Source organism: Mytilus galloprovincialis, chromosome 5, assembly GCF_965363235.1.
Source record: "Mytilus galloprovincialis chromosome 5, xbMytGall1.hap1.1, whole genome shotgun sequence".
Taxonomy (NCBI): Eukaryota; Metazoa; Mollusca; class Bivalvia; order Mytilida; family Mytilidae; genus Mytilus; species Mytilus galloprovincialis.
This window is the reverse complement of record NC_134842.1, coordinates 83682649-83705500: the sequence shown is the minus strand read 5'-3', so window position 1 is coordinate 83705500 and position 22852 is coordinate 83682649. Positions and strand designations below refer to the sequence as shown.

The 22852-nt window shown below is 33.2% G+C and overlaps 2 protein-coding genes across 3 annotated transcripts in view; one reads left to right on the top strand and one right to left on the bottom strand.

Annotated features, from left to right (window-relative positions):
* The window catches only part of LOC143076547 (lysine-specific demethylase 2B-like), a 34168-nt gene that overhangs the window by 7113 nt on the left and 4203 nt on the right, over positions 1–22852 (bottom strand). Inside the window, exons 2-12 of the mRNA XM_076252372.1 lie at positions 21475–21581; positions 19141–19234; positions 18008–18161; positions 17035–17150; positions 15067–15732; positions 12303–12386; positions 9883–10110; positions 7624–7845; positions 6468–6590; positions 4507–4743; positions 3185–3445 (exon numbers count right to left, since the gene is read on the bottom strand). Coding sequence (XP_076108487.1) covers positions 3185–3445; positions 4507–4743; positions 6468–6590; positions 7624–7845; positions 9883–10110; positions 12303–12386; positions 15067–15732; positions 17035–17150; positions 18008–18161; positions 19141–19234; positions 21475–21497 — 2208 coding nt within the window. The 5' untranslated portion in view covers positions 21498–21581. The remainder of the gene's footprint in view (positions 1–3184; positions 3446–4506; positions 4744–6467; positions 6591–7623; positions 7846–9882; positions 10111–12302; positions 12387–15066; positions 15733–17034; positions 17151–18007; positions 18162–19140; positions 19235–21474; positions 21582–22852) is intronic.
* LOC143076548 (uncharacterized) overlaps positions 22520–22852 on the top strand; it is an 87062-nt gene continuing 86729 nt past the window's right edge. The window contains exon 1 of one of the 2 annotated variants that reach the window (XM_076252374.1): positions 22520–22641. The gene's annotated coding sequence lies outside the window, so the exon portion shown is untranslated. The remainder of the gene's footprint in view (positions 22642–22852) is intronic. The other variant, XM_076252375.1, reaches the window with a different exon arrangement.

Here is a 22852-nt window from a genome sequence, read left to right as displayed (position 1 = left end):
AATGAGAGTTTACTGTTGAATTTGATTATTATTATTGCAAAGAACTATATATACAAATGTAAATTGTATGAAAAGAAACCAAGTATTATAGGGTTATTAGCAAAAATAAGAAAATATCAGGAAAATGAACATTATATAGCAAAGAAAAATGGTACCACACCTTATTTTCAAAAATTCTGGGCCCCATTAGATTACATTTTTACTGATTAGTCACCATTACTTTTGATTCAAATCATATAAAATAAAAAATGAAACTTACAGTTCATAAAGAGCAGATCTTTACAAAGATAACATTTTTCTTTGCAATACACAAGTTAATTTATGTTATGTTAATGCAAGTGCGAGAGTGTGTGTATGTGTGTGTGATTGTTTCTTTTCCACTTTTTAGTATAATGTTAATATTTAAATAATATATATTCACATAAGAAGAAAAAAATGTAGTCAATTTTTTGTTGTATATATATATATCAAACCTCTTAACACCATAGTCAGGTGGTGATGTAAAGGGATTGTAAAAGCCTGACTACTGAAAAAAAAATAAAAAAAAAAAAAAAAAAAATACCTTTCCTACTTTCCTATGAAAAATAACACGACCCCAAAAATATTTTTTTTTTAATTTAAATGAAATCCAGGAACAAAACATAACATATAGAAAATAAATTAAACATATTCGAAAGTGAGATCATTGGATTAATTCATTATACTTTTAAACTAGAGGGTCCAAGGACCCTGTGTCGCTCACCTGATATTTTTATTTACAATTGTTGCATGATAAATGCAACTGTTGTACTGTCGTTTAGTTTCAGAGATATAATACTAAAAAGTGCATTTGAAACCTATGTTTTATTTCAGCCATGTGGGCAGGCAGGGTCATCATACACAGTGGTCCCTGGATATCCTAGTGGTGATTTAAACCAAGTTTGTTTAAATTCGACAGTTGTTTCAGGGGAGAATTTTTGTAAAATTTATCTAACAAGAAATGCAAAGTAATGAGAAAGTTGTGAAGTAGTTTTGTTGTTGCGTAACACCCCCCCCTCCCCCCCCCCCCCCCCACTTTGCCACCAGTGCAAGGGTTGTATAGCCAGCTGAGGTCGTGAAAAACTCTCTTTCTTTTGTTGTTGCAGATAGATCTTGACCTGATAAACAATTTTACCACATGTCAGATTTGCTCTAAATGCTTTGGTTTTTGAGTGATAAGCCAAAAACTGCATTTTACCCCTATCTTCTATTTTTAGCCATGGCGGGCATCTTGGTTGGTTGGCTGGATCACCGGACACAATTTTTAAACTAGATACCCCAATGATGATTGTGGCCAAGTTTGGTTTAATTTAATCCAGTAGTTTCAGAGGAGAAGATTTTTGTAAAAGATAACTAAGATTTACGAAAAATGGTTAAAAATTGACTTTAAAGGGCAATAACTCCTAAAGGGGTCAACAGACCATTTTGGTCATGATGACTTATTTGTAGATCTTACTTAGCTGAACATTTTTGCTGTTTACAGTTTATCTCTATCTATAATAATATTCAAGATAATAACCAAAAACAGCAAAATTTCCTTAAAATTACCAATTCAGGGGCAGCAACCTATCAAAGAGTTGTCCCATTCATCTCAAAATTTCAGGGCAGATAGATCTTGACCTGATAAACAATTTTACTACAGTCAGATTTGCTCTAAATGCTTCGGTTTTTGAGTGATAAGCCAAAAACTGCATTTTACCCCTATGTTCTATTTTTAGCCATGGCGGCCATCTTGGTTGGTTGGCCGGATCACCGGACACAATTTTTAAACTAGATACCCAAATGATGATTGTGGCCAAGTTTGGTTTAATTTGGTCCAGTAGTTTCAGAGGAGAAGATTTTTGTAAAAGATAATTAAGATTTACGAAAAATGGTTAAAAATTGACTATAAAGGGCAATAACTTCTAAAGGGGTCAACAGACCATTTTGGTCATGTTGACTTATTTGTAGATCTTACTTTGCTGAACATTTTTGCTGTTTACAGTTTATCTCTATCTATAATAACATTCAAGATAATAACCAAAAACATCAAAATTTTCTCAAAATTACCAATTCAGGGGCAGCAACCCAACAACGGGTTGTCCGATTCATCTGACAATTTCAGGGCAGATAGATCTTGACCTGATAAACAATTTTACCCCATGTCAGATTTGCTCTAAATGCTTTGGTTTTTGAGTTATAAGCCAAAAACTGCATTTTAACCCTATGTTCTATTTTTAGCCATGGCGGCCATCTTGGTTGGTTGGGCGGGTCACCGGACACAATTTTTAAACTAGATACCCTAATAATGATTTTGGCCATGTTTGGTTAAATTTGGCCCAGCAGTTTCAGAGGAGAAGATTTTTGTAAAAGTTAACGACGACGGACGCAGGACGACGGACGACGACGGACGACGACGGACGCCGGACGCCAAGTGATGAGAAAAGCTCACTTGGCCCTTCGGGCCAGGTGAGCTAAAAAAGCAATTAATAATCTAAATCAGTATAAAAATTTTAAAAAAATAAGATAAAAATCAGCTGAATACACAAAAGTAATGATAATGACATGATAAGAAATTTTAACCGCCATAAATCTTTTTAGTATATTTCCCTATACTAAATACAAACATCGGCAGATTTAGAAAAAAAATGAAATCCATGCCTTATTTTTATCTTGTTTAAAATATTCAGGAAGTTGAATACTGTAAATCAACTTATTTTCGCGATCGATTTATTTTCGCGACTTTCGAGAGTAGAAAAATAATGTGAATATAAATCGTTGCGCATATGTAAACCTTGGATCTTTCCTTATTAAAATACATCAAGTAAATCAAAAAATTGGGAAATTAAATAGCCGCAAAGTGGTCAAGAAAGGGTAAAAAGCGAAATAAAGTATCCACGAAAATAAGTTGGTTCTTTTATTTTTCAACATCCTAGATATACCAAAAATTAAACCTTTTTTAAAATTATATTCACCAAGAAAAAAAGTACAACAGATTAAACTTTCATTTGGATTCTTTTATCGATACTGGCCTTTATAAAATTATATACACCGAGAAAAAAAAAGAAGAAAAGTACAACAGATTTGAGCAATGATACACGGCAAGTTTTCATTATCCCCTGAAAGAAACTATGAACATGAATAAAGAATATCAACAGTAGTCCAAAAATCTACGAGGTGTAACTACCTCACGTCTCGGTCGCTTAGCCATGTGATCTGAGGTCATGTTTTCATCGCTCAGAGTCGGTGACCTTTTAATGGTTCGTCCGGATCTTGTTTTGACAGACTCTGGTGTTTTTGCAACTCCATTTGTTTTAGGGTTATCTCCCTTCGGTGTCCCTTGTACTTCCTCTGACGTCGGTAGAGGGTTATCAATAACATCACCATGGTCATCAGGTTTGATGGTTTTCTTTAACGGAGAAGCTTTGACATTTGTTACAGACTTCTTCTACAAAAGATAAAATACACAAATAAGTATTGTATATGCGTTTACTTTTCTACATTGGCTAGTGGTATAGGGGGAGGGTTGAGATCTCACAAACATGTTTAACCCCGGCGCATTTTTGCGCTGTCCCAAGTCAAGAGCCTCTGGCCTTTGTCTTGTATTATTTTAATTTTAGTTTCTTGTGTACAATTTGGAAATTAGTAGTGTTCATTATCACTGAACTAGTATATATTTGTTTAGGGGCCAGTTGAAGGACGCCTCTGGGTGCGGGAATTTCTCGCTACATTGAAGACCTGTTGGTGACCTTCTGCTGTTGTTTTTTCTATGGCCGGGTTGTTGTCATTTTGACACATTCCCCATTTTAATTCCCAATTTTACAGTAAGAATACACATCGCATGCTCAAATTATTTTCGCACATACTTTATTTTGCGTTTAGCCTTTTCTATCCCAATTCGTGGATATTTGATTTTGCTATTTTTATATTAATTTGATGTAGTTAGATAAGGAAAGTCCAAGGTTTTAAATATTCAGGACAATTTAAATTGGCATTATTTTTCTTCTCCCAAAAATTATGAAAATTAGTTGGTAACTAGGTTTTATACAGTACTTAAACAGCTAACAAAAGGGCTAATCCAGAATCAAAGGCATAAAGGATTGGAGGCACTGTTTATTTTTGTGACTTTTGTAAGTAGAAAAGTACATGAACATGTGAAACTTGGATCTTCCATTATATAAATTTATCACACAAATGAGAAGGATTGCAGAAAATATGGCAGAAAAGATATCTTATATAAAAGCTTACTTTAACCTAAATTTTCAATTACTTGGAATCAATAGTTAAAACAAATTACATCTTTATACCTCCCAACTGTCACTATTTTATGGGGACTTCCCCCCATGAAAGCGCCCAAATGGAAATTTTGTAAGAACAATTTTGTCTACCATTTTAAACAAAACAGTTAATTTTACAATTCCTTAAGGCTTTTAAAATCATGAAAATGCCAAAAAAACAACAACACAATTTTGAAAAGTTGGCAGGCATAACCTTTCCACTAAATTTTACCATTTTAAGAGGAGATCTCTGTTTAGACATTGCCGGTGATGACTTTTTCTCTTTGATTCCATCAGTTATTTTCCTTTTTGCTGTCAACTTCTTTTTTAGACCATCTTTCTTCCCTTTGATTGGTTCCTGGATGTCTGTTGTTACTTTTTGTGGTGATACAGCTGCATCATCATAACATTCCATTTCTAAAGCCACTTCATCTAAATCTGTTTCACTGGCATAGGATATTGGAGAGTGCTGGAAAAAAAAATTAATATCAATTAACTAGAGGCTCTAAAGAGCCTGTGTCGCTCACCTTGGTTTATGTGAATATTAAACAAAGGAAGCAGATGGATTCATGACAAAATTGTGTTTTGGTGATGGTGATATGTTTGTACATCTTACTTAACTGAACATTCTTGCTGCTTACAATTATCACTATCTATAATGAACTTGGCCCAGTAGTTTCTGTGGAAAATGTTACCTGTAGTAAAAATTAACAAATTTTAAGAAAATTGTTTAAAATTGACTATAAAGGACAATAACTCCTTAGGGGGTCAATTGACCATTTTGGTCATCATACATGTTGACTTATTTGTAAATCTTACTTTGCTGAACATTATTGCTGTTTACAGTTTATCTCTATCTAAAATAATATTCAAGATAATAACCAAAAACAGCAAAATTTCCCAAAAATTACCAATTCAGGGGCAGCAACCCATCAATGGGTTGTCCGATTCATCTGAAAATTTCAGGGCAGATAGATCTTGATCTGATAAACAAATTTACCCTGTAAGATTTGCTCTAAATGCTTTGGTTTTTGAGTTATAAGCCCAAAACTGTATTTTACCCCCATATTCTATTTTCAGCCATGGTGGCCATCTTGGCTGGTTTGGCGGGTCACGCCACACATTTTATAAACTAGATACCCAAATGATGATTGTGGCCAAGTTTGGTTTAATTTGGCCCAGTAGTTTCAGAGGAGAAGATTTGTGTAAAAGTTAACGATGACGGACGACGACGCCGGACGCCAAGTGATGAGAAAAGCTCACTTGGCCCTTCGGGCATACTAAATGCCTAAAGAGGGGACCAGCTCTGGTCATGCTTCAGTGATTACATTTATAATCAACCAAATTTTTACCAGAAAAGGAGAGACCTGAAGAATTGTAGAGTCCATCAGTAGTTTTACTGTCAAAAATTAAGTTTATCTGGCAACGTGTAGGGGTAACAGGTAATTGTATATTTGTGACAGTAAAACTAATATTCAGGAGCCTGTAAATTCAGTGGTTGTCCTTTGTTTATGTGTTACATATTTGTTTTTCGTTCATTTTTTTACACAAATAAGGCCGTTAGTTTTCTCATTTGAATTGTTTTACATTGTCTTATCAGGGCCTTTTATAGCTAACTATGCGGTATGGGCTTTGTTCATTGTTGAAGGCCGTACAGTGACTTATAGTTGTTAATGTCTGTGTCATTTTGGTCTTTAGTGGATAGTTGTCTCATTGGCAATCATACCACATCTTCTTTTTTATATAATGGATGTTCCCGAAGCTTTAAATACCATACAGTCATCTCTATTCTAATGTAAAATAAACAAATCCAGAATTCTAGCCATTATTTTGGCGTATTATTTTCATTAAATGAAAATTGAGAGAAATGTTTTCTTTGACAGTACAGCTTGTTGATGTCATAAGTATGTTGGGCTAATGAAAGGTAAACACAGTCACTGGACATTTCCTGGCTTCTAGCCCACCTCAAAAAGTAATAAAATTTGAGGGCAAGTTGATTTCTAGCTGCAAAATGTGATTTTTGCTTATCATAGAAATTACATATCAAAATTTAGGATTTTAAAAGGACAATTTCTTTAGTTACATCCCAAGACAGTTAGTAGAAGAATTATACACTGATCGTCATTCTATCAGCACCATTGATTCAAAATAATTGAACCAGAATAATCATTAAGATTTTAAGTTCTATTTTACCATCTGTTCTTTGACTGTAACCCGTTTTCCTTCAGTTTCCTTTGGTGTATTTTTGACATCAGGTATCGATACAGCTGGTACTGATATTGGATCCTCATTTTTTAATTCAGTTTTAACCCTAAGCTGCAACAGACATTATATCATTAAAATTAAGAATTCTATTGAAATTTTTTAAATGTAAAAAAAACAAGTAAACTGCGAGCTACTGCTCACTGATGATACCCCGCCGCAAGTGGATAATATTAATAGTGTAAAAATATGCAAGTGTTCCGTAAACAGGAAGTTGTCAACTGATGAATCTGAAAACGCATCACACGGTAGTGCTGATTTAGATAAACCCTGAAACCAAATTTCAGAAATCCTTGTATTGTAGTTCCTGAGAAAAATGTGACGAAAATTTTCAACTTGGCTATCATGTGTAAAATCATACAAGTGTTCAGTAAACAGGAAGTTGTCAAGTGATCAATCTGAAAACGCATCACACGGTATAACTGTCTTAGATAAAGCCTTAAATCAAATTTCAGAAATCCTTGTATTGTAGTTCCTGAGAAAAATGTGACGAAAGTTTCATGGGACGGACTGACTGACGGACGGACGGACTGACGGACAGACAGAGGTAAATCAGTATACCCCCCCCCTTTTTTAAAGCGGGGGGTATAAAAATTTGACAAGAATGCATATGTTGTTGATATAAGCATATTGTTAATTGTAATTTTAAGTGTCAGAAAACAGAAGGTGTCTGACCAATCACAAAAATACACACACATCACTTTTGAGATGTTGACCAAATATGATACCTTTCTGAGAATATTGTTCAGAATATTGTTGAAAGTTATAAAAAAAAACTAGTATTCTTCACTTATGTCACTCAACTCAACAAGTTTCTTCAATAAATGTAAAACTTTCAGATCAGTACTTTGCATCTTTTGTGTTTTTGCTGTTTTAGTGTTTTTTTTTGTTTTTTTGTTGTTGTTGTTTGTTTGTTTTTTTTTTTTGGGGGGGGGGTCTTAAGTGCACACACATTGTGGTAGAATGCATTTGTTCAAGTACATGTTTGTGTGGTCACACATTAAAAGGAAGCAAATATTGTGGTCGAATGCATAAAGTGCAAGTACATATTTGTGTGGTTACACATTAAAAGTACACAAATCTCTACCTGTAGTGGTCCCTTTGAAGTATCATGTAAACACTTGGGACATTCCCATTGCTGTCGGATATCTTCGTTGATAACACCCTCGCTGTTTAAGTTCTCGTACTTCTGATGTAAACATGGAACATGGATGATCTCCCAACACAAACTGCACTCCATTAACTGGTTTGGTTCTGGTTGGTCGGCTTTGTTACAAATCAAACAGATGGCATTGTGTGGTAGTACAGGCTGTAACATGAAAAAATATTAGCTATTACAAATCAGAGAGGTGGCATTTTGTTGTAATACACAAAAGGTAATAAATAAAAAAATAAGTTTGAATAATTTGAAATTTTGGCAATGATTTTATTTTTTGCTTATTTTGTGATTTTGAAAAAATTGTGAATACATCCCTTCGAGGAAATATAATCTAAAATAAATTGCTTTGCTAAGCACAGCTGGATATGACTTCAGAGGACCAACCCTGAACAGTTGGGACAAAAATGGACACAAAATTTGAACTTGACACAGGTCTGAATTTGGATTGCAATTTAATATTTGACACATAATAGGTTCTGACACAGAATATCTGTAGTCAAAGAACTTGAATTGGTTGTGTGATTTGAATTTATATTCATGTTTTTGCTTATTAAAGTGCAATACACTGTTCTGTTGAAAATTGACATATATCATCATGGCAAAAATTAAATTACCTTTATCAGCATTTTTAAAATAGAAACTTGTAAAAATAAATTGACAGCTTATCAACTCAAGACAATACAACATTTCTTAATACATAATTTAGGAGCAGTGAAACAGAAAGGGAGGCAATGCAAACACAACATTGACAATGAACCATTGCTTGCTTTAACTTCACTCCTCTGTCCATTATGTAGTGAAACTTTCCCATTAATAACATCCCCAAGGGTGACTGGGGTATAGAAATATGGTCACTTGGTCTTCTCCCGACCGGCAGTAAAACGCTTGCCGAAATGGGGCGTCCGTTTGGCTGTGCGGGATGTATCAAGTTCACAGTCACGTCCGGTCAGAAGGGGGACGTTAAATCCGATGCCTCATGTACAGAGAGTGCCACGCTCTTTGCACGTTAAGAACCCTTGCAACAACTCTCTGAGGGGTCCGTAGGTGGCCTGTTGCAAGGCAAAATTTCTGTCCCTATCCAATATACCCTCCTTTTCCGGTGGCAGTCCAAATTTCTCCGACCATCATCCCAGATGGCCTTTATTGTATCAACCTACCTATTGTATTTATTGTGAACTTGTTCTGGTCCTGAATATGCATGAAATATTTGCCACTGGACGTTAAGCAACCAACAATCAATCAACCCATTAATACCTACAGAAAGATACTGTTTTATTTTACAACACCCCTCCCCGTAACTAAATATAAGGCAGAATGTCATGAAACTTATGCAAATTTTATCATCTTTCCCATTAATACTTACATAAAGACACTGCTTACTCTTACAACACCCCTCCTTTTAACTAGTTCCCCATAAATACTTACATAAAGACACTGCTTACTCTTACAACACCCCTCCCCTTTAACTAGTTCCCCATAAATACTTACATAAAGACACTACTTACTCTTACAACACCCCTCCCCTTTAACTAGTTCCCCATAAATACTTACATAAAGACACTGCTTACTCTTACAACACCCCTCCCCTTTAACTAGTTCCCCATAAATACTTACATAAAGACACTGCTTACTCTTACAACACCCCTCCCCTTTAACTAGTTCCCCATAAATACTTACATAAAGACACTACTTACTCTTACAACACCCCTCCCCTTTAACTAGTTCCCCATAAATACTTACATAAAGACACTGCTTACTCTTACAACACCCCTCCCCTTTAACTAGTTCCCCATAAATACTTACATAAAGACACTGCTTACTCTTACAACACCCCTCCCCTTTAACTAGTTCCCCATAAATACTTACATAAAGACACTACTTACTCTTACAACACCCCTCCCCTTTAACTAGTTCCCCATAAATACTTACATAAAGACACTACCGATACTTACTCTTACAACACCCCTCCCCTTTAACTAGTTCCCCATAAATACTTACATAAATACACTGCTTACTCTTACAACACCCCTCCCCTTTAACTAGTTCCCCATAAATACTTACATAAATACACTGCTTACTCTTACAACACCCCTCCCCTTTAACTAGTTCCCCATAAATACTTACATAAATACACTGCTTACTCTTACAACACCCCTCCCCTTTAACTAGTTCCCCATAAATACTTACAGAAAGACACTGCTTGCTTTTACAACACTGCTTCATTCTGCCTGATCCACCAAACTTCTTCATATCTTTACAGAAATTACACTCCCCACAATCTGACCGTGTACATGGTTCACATTTCTTACATCTTGTTCTCCGACGACGCACAACCTCCGACTTCTGTAACTTTCCCTTTGCAGCCTTGGGTGCTTTCTGTCCAGTGGAAGTATACTGCTTTTTTGGTTTGATAACCTGTAGCAGACAATACAAATAAATTAATACTGTAATCTTTTACTTTATTTTAATTAAACATCATAATAATAATATCAATTGTTGCATATAAAGTTCGAACCCCTTACCCTTTTAAGAACCCCCTTTTCTTAGGATTTGGTATTGTAATAACAAATGTAGTTTTGAGTGTTGTTTATATATAAAATAAAATGTTTTTTTTCTGTCAGGGGTGAAAGATTCCATTAATGAACTGTCATCTGATCTCTAATTTCAAATAAAGCAAGGAATATTGAATCTGGAATAGTCGTCACATGGGAATAGTTTGAATTCTGGAAAATTGATTAGAAATGTAATGATATTTCCTTTTGAAATAACTAAGTACGGTAAAGTCAGAAATTAATGCAGACATTTATTGTTGAGATTTTGTCAATTTTGACTACAACTTTAATTTTTGCGATATTCAGAAAAATCCTGTTTAATTCATATTAAATATTTCAAAATGCGAGTTAAAAATTTTCCAATTATGACCATTTTGCAATTTTTACAATAATTAGAACTTCACAATAATTTCTGAATTTACATTAACCCCCTTGTAGGGCTTACCATTCTAAATTGGGTGAGTTTCCATCATACATTTCATAGCAGTTTTTCTGAGTTTCAAAATTCCTTATATTAACCATTTGAACCAGTAAGATGAGTTTCATCTTTAGAACTGTTATTATAAATGTTACTGTCAAGAGGACTTCCAAGGACTAGAATCACTCAGATGACTGTTTTCTTGTTGTTTGCTCAAGGTTTAGTGGCAAATATTTTATACCTATTCAAAATGATCACTTATACAATATAGCAGATTTAAACAAGTGTAAAGTTTTATAACTGAGAACCCTGCTCCTGTTTATCTAACTGAATGGTGTTTTTATATCTACCAACACTTTTCAAAAAAACATCAGAGTAAACCTGTCATGAAAGTTTTAGAGGTTTTATATAAATAATTAAACAGACACAAAAATTTCGCTTTAATATTAAATCCATATTTTTGTTCTTGCATGGACATGTTGATTGTCTGATCCCAGCAAATGTTCAGCTAGAATTCTTTTATTATACACTTTTGATCTAATGTATAATTTCCATCTTATATATCCTCATACCTATTTTAATTGTGATTTTAAAATTTCACATTTATTATAAATCCAAAGTTTTGTATGATTGTCTGATGCCAATTTTTTTTCAAGTAGAATTCCTTTATACCCACCAGATCTAATACATACAATCACATCAAATCACATCTTATATATTCTCATAATGTATAGCAGATTATCGCTATTTTGTGCATTTTTCCTTTGATCTCTTTTTGTGATAATTTTCATATCATGCTTCTCGCTTCAGATGGAAAAATTATCGCTAGAAACTGAGGAGGCCACGTGGTGTTGCTAAAGGTGTAATACCACCATTGATTTTCCCCTATTAGTCTTTGTTAAATTTGCACTTTTCAAAAAATTGTGCAGAATTTATCTTTGTTTCAAATAAAGAAATGGCATGAGTAAAGTTTTAAACTGTCCAGTTCTATAGAAAATTTTTCACATAACATTTCATTGCATATAAGAAAATAACCATCATTGGAAGTTGACCAATCAAATGTCTCCCCTTATTCTATGTGTACACAAGGTTTAGTCACCATGTAACCTCAAGATTACCAAATTTTCTATAGAAATCACAAATAAAAAATAATGGTGTTTAGAAATACCCAAGACATATGTTTATGACACAGAAATAGTTTTACTGCAATAAAAGGTAGGATTAATTACCTACAACGGTCAAATTCAAGGGAATATTTTTTTAGACCTACTTTCGTATACAACCGGATGTGATATACCATGATTTGGTGGTATTACACCTAAAGAAATTGACAACATATTCATAGGTAAAATAGCGATAAACAGATTATCATTGGTCATCTCAACTCGATTGCTTTTCTCACTTTCGCCGTACCAGCTCAAGCGAGAAAATCAATCTTGTTGAGAAGATCAACGATAATCTATGATCATTTTCACAGGTGTAGAATTTCGCAATTTTCATTAAATAAGGTAACCAAATATTTTGGCCAATCCAAAACTTTTATCACTACCTTTGCATGGAAATTTTCAATTAGGCAGAAAAAAAAAAAAAAATTACCCCCCCCCCCCCCCAAAAAAAAATAACCCACTATACGGTACCTTTTTAGATGGTGGCCAATAAGTAATGGTCTCCCCTGTGATAGCAAGCTGTGCATTGTCTTGAAGATGGTCTATTACCAATTGCTGCAAAATAACAAAAGAAATATTCCTAGATGACTAATTGGTTCTACTTACAAATATCTAAAATATCTTATCTTAGTAAAAAAATAGGTTTCAAGATATCAAACTCTAAATAAGGGTAGTTTGTGGTACCATGCTTCCTTTATTACAACCAGATGCTCCGCAGGGCGTAGCTTTATACGACCGCAGAGGTTGAACCCTGAACCGTTGGGGCAAGTATGGACACAACATTCAAGCTGGATTCCGCTCTAAATTTGGATTGTGATTACATAGTTGACACAGCATAGGTTTCTGACACAGAATGAATGTATTCAAATGAACTTAAAATTTTTGTTTTCTCTTAGAGCAATTCACTATGCTGTTGAATATTAATCCTCTCAAAAAAATGTTTCAGGAAATTTTCTTTTTATTTATGAAATTTCAAATGAGAAAAATTGAACCCAATTTTTTAATCACATCCCCCTTTCCCTTATTCCAAAACTAATTTCAATTAAAATATTCTTATGGAGTTTGCAACAATTACTACTCATTTAAATACATCATAAAATATTAAGATGTAAAAAAACTGCTTGTTATCACTGAATGGTAAAGATTATTTAAATTTATCAGTTGGTAGTAAAAAGTGAATATACATTGTATATTGTACATAACAAAGATTTAAGTTGATTCTGGACAAAGAAAGATAACTCCAATTAAAAAAAATTCTTGCAGATATTTCTTGCTTACTATACTGGACAAAGAAAGATAACTCTTAATTAAAAAAAAATTTGCTATTTCACAATATTGTGAAATTAGATATTTCTTGCCATTGCACAATACTGTGCAATTGAAAAGACTTGCTATTGCACAATACTTAATATAATAATTTTAGATCCTGATTTGGACCAACTTGAAAACTGGGCCCATAATCAAAAATCTAAGTACATGTTTAGATTCAGCATATCAAAGAGGCCCAAGAATTTAATTTTTGTTAAAATCAAACTTAGTTTAATTTTGGACCCTTTGCACTTTAATTTAGACCAATTTTAAAACTGGACCAAAAATTAAGAATCTACATACACAGTTAGATTTGGCATATCAAAGAACCCCAATTATTCAATTTTTGATGAAATCAAACAATGTTTAATTTTGGACCTCGATTTGGGCCAACTTGAAAACTGGGCCAATAATCAAAAATCTAAGTACATTTTTAGATTCAGCATATCAAAGAACCCAAAGGTTTCAATTTTTGTTAAAATCAAACTAAGTTTAATTTTGGACCCTTTGGACCTTAATGTAGACCAATTTGAAAACATGACCAAAAATTAAGAATCTACATACACAGTTAGATTCAGCATATTAAAGAACCCCAATTATTCAATTTTGATGAAATCAAACAAAATTTAATTTTGGACCCTTTGGGCCCCTTTTTCCTTAACTGTTGGGACCAAAACTCCCAAAATCAATACCAACCTTCCTTTAATAGTCATAAACCTTGTGTTTAAATTTCATAGATTTCTATTTACTTATACTACAGCTATGGTGCGAAAACCAAGAAAAATGCTTATTTGGGTCCCTTTTTGGCCCCTAATTCCTAAACTGTTGGGACCGAAACTCCCAAAATCAATACCAACCTTCCTTTTGTGGTCATAAACATTGTGTTTAAATTTCATTGATTTCTATTTACTTTAAATAAAGTTATTGTGCGAAAACCAAGAATAATGCTTATTTGGGCCCTTTTTTGGCCCCTAATTCCTAAACTGTTGAAACCAAAACTCCCAAAATCAATCCCAACCTTTCTTTTGTGGTCATAAACCTTGTGTCAAAATTTCATAGATTTCTATTAACTTAAACTAAAGTTATAGTGCGAAAACCAAGAAAATGCTTATTTGGGCCCTTTTTGGCCCCTAATTCCTAAAATGTTGGGACCAAAACTCCAAAAATCAATACCAGCCTTCCTTTTATGGTCATAAACCTTGTGTTAAAATTTCATAGATTTCTATTCACTTTTACTAAAGTTAGAGTGCGAAAACTAAAAGTATTCGGACGACGACGACGACGACGACGACGACGACGCCGACGCCAACGTGATAGCAATATACGACGAAAATTTTTTCAAAATTTGCGGTCGTATAAAAACAGTTTCTTTTCTGAAACATTTGCAAAATTATCTCCCTTTTGAATAATATAATCTCTATCAAAAGACCAGATCTGTCAACAGTTTCAATTAAAGTAATGAAAGTATTACATCTATGAGACAGCAACCTAACAACTAATGAAATCAAAAGAGAAACTTAGAAACTTAATATGTGTATAGTCTATTTAATTCATTTAAGAATTGAATGCTCCTTTTTGTAACTTTATTGGGGTGTAAAAGCGTAGACTGAAGTACATTGTTTGAAGCGAGGAAGTTTTATTGTGTAATGCAATTGCTTACGGAATAAAATGTGATGTGCAGTTAGCCAATCAGAATAACGTTTTATAATGAAACATACATCTAATGTAATTATTATTGTTTACATCATATATATTAAACTAAACACAAAACAAGTCAGTCATCTTTATCATGTTTAAGTCTAGTTTCTAACTAGCCATAACAATATCAGAATAAATGATTTTCTGGAATTGATTACTGTATGTAATAGAAGCGACTTTTATATCAGGTTTCACTGTATCTAGATTTTCTGTTTTCTTAGTAAATTACCTTTGCCTCTCTGAGTACACCCTCAGGGTCAATCAGGTCTTTAGGGATACCTTTCTTAGATGGAGGTAAGTCTTCCAACCATTCAATCATTTTTTTCAATCCTTTTATCTCCCACTTTGTTAAATGAACATTCTTACGTTCTCTTTTCCGTCGCCTGACTTCAATTGACCCTGACGAACTATTTGAGTCTTCGTTCATTTTCATTTTACTTGCTCTGGAAGTTATTTCTTTTGATACATTTGAAAAATCAATATCACCATGGTGACCAGCAATATCATCTGGTCTCTCGTATATTTCAGTGTCTGCGGAACTACAACTATCAGATGTAGATTTCCGTGGTGATTGTTTCAACTTCGTTGCCGATTTTTCATCATCAGCGGAAGGAGATTTTTTCACACTTTGGTGGTCGATTCTAGTGAGTTCTATTTTGATACTTTTTGAAATATTTGAAGTTCCAATTTCCGGAGAATTTTTTGATTCCATTTGTCCATTTTCTTGTGAACATCTTGACGAGGGTCTTGAATCGTCTTGACAATCTGGTTTCTCGTCCTCCTGATTCTCAGAAGGGAGTTCAATGCACTGCTTCCCTGTCAGACAGCACAAGTATTGAGCCAAAACATACCATGCTATTTCCGCATAAAATGGATATCGAAATTTATGAGGCACCTGTAAATAGAAATAAATCTGTCATAATCAGAATCACAGGTATGGTTGCCAAACTTGTTTAAGTACATGGTATAAAAGTATCAATTTGATTTGTTACAACAAATTCAGGTGTTCTTATTTTTGGCGTTTGAATCATGTCAGGATATACAAATGACTGCGATTTAAAATGATGAAGGTATTATTTTCTTCACATGTAAATCATAAAGAAATCAATACACATTCAGTATGAAACCAATTTCTATAATAATTGTTTTTATCTATCATCCTAACCTAAAATGGAAATAACTACAGGATGCAAGGTGCCTGAATTACTTACTTTTATTTCATTTTGCCAAAAAAGCATAAGAATAAGTCTTGTATGAGAACATAAATCAATACATAAAACATATGTAGCAAGTTTGGTTTCAAATTGTTTGGTGATTCTAGAAGAGATCTTTCAAAATCAGACAAATTGGCCTTTTTTGGCAAGGTTAAGAAAAAGTAACAACATTTGGTAAGCACCTTCTAGGACATGATTTGTTTTCAATTCAAAGCATCTGCTTTTGAAAAGAAAAAAAAGCAATAATCAATTTTATTGTATAGCAATATAATATTTCCAACAGAAAGTAACCAAAAGTTAGCGTGCAATAAATTCTATTATTGCACTAGTGCAATAAATCTTCAAAATTCATGACGTCATCAACGACAAAATCTTAGTTTAAACCAATTTTTACTTTCAAATATTATATTGCTATACAATAAAAGGGTTATTGCATGAATATTGGGGAATATTGTCCCTCGTAGAACATATATTGCACTCGCAAGTTCGTGCAATATAAAGTTCTACTCGGGACAATATTCCCCAATATTCATGCAATAACCCTATATTCTAGAGAATGTACATATAAAATGTAACCTCAGATGGTGGCCATTTTTTATTTTAAATAAGGTAATAAGGAATTAAAAAGGGAGTTAACTTTTAAGCAATTATTGCAGGATTATCTGAAATGTTTACTGTTATTCTAATTTAAAGTATATATATATATCAAACATAAGATCATGTACAATAGTTGATCAATGCTGACTATTGAACTCATAAAAAATCTTGCCGATTCAAACTTTTGATATCAATTTCATTAAACTTATGATACTGTGGATTCAGTTATTTTTCGTGTGACCAATTTCGTGGAAAACTTGCAAGTTGGTGGATATTTAATTAAGTGGTTTTGCACAAGTTTGCATACAAAAAGGAAATGTGTCATTTGATGAACATTTAATTTTGTGATTCATTTATACCCACAAAATCCTCTAAAAATTACTTACATGTGTTCTGTCCTCAATATCAGACACGGTTAACTGGGTCTCCATGTTGTAATTGTGAAGAAAATTACCTCCAAACACTAGAGAGTCTTCAGGTGTATAAACTCCATGAATCCAACCTAAAAACACATAATAAGTATTATAAGTTATATTGATCTGAAGTTTTATATTTATTTCATTCATACCATTATCAATACGTCAGTAAAATATCTATATTTTTAAATATAAATTTTTGACAAATGAGGGAGGAATTAATTAATGTATGTTTCAATCTTTAAAAAATACAAGATGAAGCATGTGTCTACAGTTTTTAATATTCACTAAGATTCCAACATCTTGAAGGGCCCCAACATCTAAATGGTCTAGATAGTGCATCTCATGGCACAGTTGCACAGTGGTTTGTCATCAAAAGACAGACTCCAATCTGTGGTTTGTCACCAAAAGACGGACTCCAATCTGTGGTTTGTCACCGAAAGACAGACTCCAATCTGTGGTTTGTCACCAAAAGACAGACTTCAATCTGTGGTTTGTCACCAAAAGACGGACTCCAATCTGTGGTTTGTCACCAAAAGACAGACTCCAATCTGTGGTTTGTCACCAAAAGACAGACTCCAATCTGTGGTTTGTCACCAAAAGACAGACTCCAATCTGACTTTTCTATGATAGTCAGTTTGCAATCAACAACCAATCAATCAATCTTACCGCCGGTAGATGATGTTTCTTTGATTACGGATGGTCTTTCTCAACCAACATAAACTGAACTCTTTTCAGCTGTTTTTTTTTTAAAACAGATATTCATTGTGAATTTTTCTCGGAAAGATATCTTGAAACAAACTGTTTGAACTCTTTTTTCCTTTTACAAAATTAATATTCTTTTTTCTATAACATTACTGTCTTACTTGTAATAAATTGTCTACCATTTAAAACCATTAACTGAAATACACATGTAGTTTCAGTTTCCATGGTAACTACTTACCTGATGGTATGATGAAAGTGTACCCAGCATGCAATGTAATTCTCTCACATCCCTCAACCTTGTCTGCCAAGAAAATGTCACCTTGTTTCCCTGACAACACCCAGGTTAAGTAGATTTCCATGTTTTGGGGTGTTGGTGGAATTAACCAAAACACCTGAAAACAAAATTATCTTAATCTACTTTGTATATGCTGTTTCTATGCTGTTTCTTTTTTCAATTTTATTTAAGGAAAAACTGTAATATTTTTTCTGTCTCTGAAGAACTAACACAAAAAATGTGGTGCACACTTAATAACCTGTGTAGCTTATAATTCCTTATAATTCAATTCTTAATTCCATTTTAAGCCAGTGTAAATCATGAAAAAATGTTGATGACGTCACAGTCATATGACAAAATTATGTATATGAGCTGATGGACAAAACACTGTCAGCCAAAATTGTGAAGAAAATCTTAATATAAAAATCAAAGTGCTTTTGATTGCTATTGTTTGACAGTTTGAACTGAATTGTATTTCATATTAAAGCAATGGAACAATTTTAGACCAAAAAAACAATTCAACTAGAGTTATTTCCCTTTGTACATAACACTTAAGATTCATTCATACACCTTATAATGTATAGATCTGCAACTTTTAAAAATACCAAATTTTTAATAACATATTTTATTTATAAAGTATGACTAGATTCAGATTTACATCATTTTATTACACTAATCATGGGCTTTTAAGTAAAATTAGATTTTTTTAAATTTACAATATTATGAATATTATGGTATCTTATGGTATATTACAGCATAAGCTTTGTACCTATAAAAACGTTTAAACCTGCTGCATTTGTTTGCACCTGTCCTAATTCAGTGATCTGATGTTCAGTAGTTGTTGTGTGTTAATGTGATTCATACGCGTTTCTCATTTTTTGTGTAGATTACACCATTGATTTCCCTGTTCGAATGGTTTTACAATGTCATTTTTGGGGCCCTTAATAGAATTGCTGTTTAGTGTGAACCAAGGTTATGTTAAAGACCATTCATTGACCAATATTGATTTACTTTTTTTACAAATTGTGATTCGGATTGAGAGTTATCTCATTGGCACGCATACCACATCTTCTTAGATCTATACAAATTGCACTTACTTTTTTCCCATGTAGTATATGATACCATACAGATGTCCCCCCAAAGTCTACATGGAAATCTGTATAACATCCCTTCACACTCATTAAACAATACCTAAAAAATATTAATATATATAATATAAAATGTTGTCACAGACGTATGTCCCAGCTTGTTATTTTAATATTGCAAATGTTGAAATTATAATAGCATTGCAATACTCTAACATGTAAGTTTTGCAAATAATCAAAGTCGATAAACCATGACTGAAGGTACATGGCTACACAATCTCCATAGAAATGAAGATATGCCAATGCCAATACAATTGCATACCAAAAACCATTGACTTATCGTAAGCTGTTTCATTTAACCAACCCTAAACACAAACTTGTTTACTATGTAAAAGTTTCAGTCAATTAACAATGATGAGGGTTGGGGCTATATGATCCCCAGGCCATAAAAAAGAATAGGTTTGTTTGCCCAAACCCTACCTACCCATAAAAGAGCTGCCTACTCAAATTCTTTATTGTCCTGATTTAAAGAACTTTTTTTTTTAATCAGATAGGCATGAAGACTAATAAACATCCGATACTTCAATTTCTTTAAAAAAAAAAATTTAAAAAAAATGCCTACCTACCTACCCACTGTCTCAACCTTGAGTAGGGTTTGGGCAAACCAAAATATTTTTGATTGTGGCCCCATGGAAATGATACTTGCAAATGACAAAAAAATTTGCATACCAAATATCATTCACTTAACATTAGCATTTCATTTTAAACTAATCTAATCAAAAACTAATACATGAAAAAACTAAGCAAAAGTTTCAAAGTCAATAGACCATGACTTAGAGGGCAGGGCCAAATATTAGCCATGGAACTAAGATGTGCTAATGCTTATGCAACTGTATACTAAACAACATTGGCCTACCACTAATGGTTCCCATTGAAATGACCTAATCACAAACTTATACATGTACTTTGACCTATACTGGTTTACTTTTATAAATTGTGACTTTGATGGAGAGGTGTCTCATTGGCACTCATTCCATATCTTCTTATATCTATGATAAAATATACCAAACTTTGAGCAAAATTCAAACGTAATGTCCCTTATGATAATCAAATGGCAAAATCAAAAGCTCTTGCACACACTGAAATGTCTCGCCTTTTACTAATCATTGATATTATGTTGATAGTCCTCAATATAAAGCTTTATGACAACTGTCACATAAACTTAACATTAACAAAGAAAACTAAACATTGACCAATGAACCATGAAAATGAGGTCAAGGTCAGATGAACCATGCCAGGCAGGCATGTACAGCTAACAATTCTTCCTTACAACAAATATAGTTGACCAATTGCTTATAGTTTAAGAAAAAAAAGACTAAAACACAAAAACTTTACACTGAGCAATGGACGGCGAAAATGAGGTCTAGGTCAAATAAAACCTGCATGACTGACATAGATCATAAAATATTTCCATACACCAAATATAGTTGATCTATTGCATATAGTATAAGAAAAACAGACCAAAACACAAAAACTTAACTATAACTACTGAACCATGAAAATGAGGTCAAGGTCAGATGACACCTGTACAGTCCTTCAATACACTGAATATACTAGACCTATTGCTTATAGTATCTGAGATATGGACATGACCACCAAAACTTAACCTTGTTCACTGATCCATGAAATGAGGTCGAGGTCAAGTGTAAACTGTCTGACGGGATGAGAACTTTGCAAGGTACGCACATACCAAATATAGTTGTCCTATTACTTATAATAATAGAGAATTTAACATTACAAAAAATCTTAACTTTTTTCCAAGTAGTCACTGAACCATGAAAATGAGGTTAAGGACATTGGACATGTGACTGACGGAAACTTCATAACATGACGCATCCATATACAAAGTATGAAGCATCCAGGTCTTCCACCTTCTAAAATATGAAGCTGCTGCCAGATCACAAACTCTATGTCGAGCTTTCTGTGACAAACTTTCACAGACTCGACAAAAACAATTGTAACTTTCTTAAGTCGTACATAGCAGGTATCAAAAGAAACAAATGTGGGTCCACATGCTCATTTTTTCAGAAATGGAAAACTTATTTTTTTTAATGCTAGAAATCCCACTTCTCTTTTTGTTGCTAAAAATCATTGTTATGCATTCTAACAGAGCAGCTAGTCTCAGTAGCCATTGATCAGAACACTAGATGAATTAACCACAGGCACTTGTCTTAGAATTTTTTTTCCCTATATACCGAAACTATTTTTCTGAGACGAGTGACTGTGGAAGTAATGTCATATACTAAAATCTTGATGGTAGAAAAGTTGCCTCAGATTTAAACCTACTTTTGAACTTTTGGGTATTTCATCTTGTCAATTATGTTAGTGGATTCTGTCTGACAATCTTTGTAGTGTCTTGGCCATACTGTATCCACCCAATCCACTTGTCTGACCTACAAAGAAAAAAACAAACAACTTTAGTTGATCCTTACATCAAGCAATATGGTATACTCTAACCAGTACAGTGATGGATCCATTTGAATGGGGTAATATAGTTCAACCCCCCCCCCCCCTTTTTTTCAAATAGCTGGATGTGCCCCTGAAGGATCTAAACCCTTTACAATGACCATAAAATACCTTTTAACTATATAGTCATGTAACTTAATCACTGATATTTCAGGAGCAGTCACTGAATCTTGAAAATGAGGCAATGACAATGGACAAATGAAAGACAGAATCTTTGTAAAATACGGAATACACATACAAGGTATGAAGAATCTAGGTCCTCTACATTTTGAAATATTAAGCTTGATACAATTTACTAATAGTTTATGCTGACTCCAGATATTAATCCTTTTGTTTCGCCTACAATGACTTTTGTGGCAGGCAGGGCAACAATGTTAACTATTGTGTTTTCTATTATTTTGTTTATATTATTTTCAGGTACATGTTACTGGTGGGTTTTGTTTATAGATTAGTAAAGACATTAGACTTTGTTTTGAAGTCAAATATAGTCATTTAACAAAAAATTATTTAGTTTTATTAGTGAGGCTCATTGAAATATATATGTATTGACAGGATGATTCCTAAAATGAAACAAATGTTATTACATAGAAAACATTGATTCTACATATGGACAAGGTTTAAATCAGAGCAAAATCACACTATAATACAAAGTTATAGCAAATATTTTGTCACCTTACAAATAAGATGAGAGACAAAATATATCAAGATTCTTCCAAAAGAATTTTTTCTATATTTAGAAACATTGTTAACATTGTTAACATACACCTTTTTTCTCTAATAGAAATTTAAATCCCACTGATGTCTTAATTTCTAACTTTTATTATTTGGGTCAGTCATATGTTCCACGCCATTTAGATATTTATTAATTATATATGTGAATCAGGTATAGACATGTCCTAAATAACTTCCTGGTTGGTTGACATTGAAGAAATGGTGAAAGAAACGATGAAAGAGAACTAAACCTTTGTTATATAACAACATCAAGAGGTATTTGGTGAAAATATTATTTATATTATTTAATGACTAGGTATAAATTGCGGAGTAATGTGTATGTAACCTATGTGCATACATATAAATATATATATCTTATTGTTCAAACTTATTATCAACTAAGGAATATGTAATTTTTACCTACTGTAAAGTTGATGCTCAAATATGTAAAACTGTGATTTTGTCTTATTTATCTTCATCACGTAAA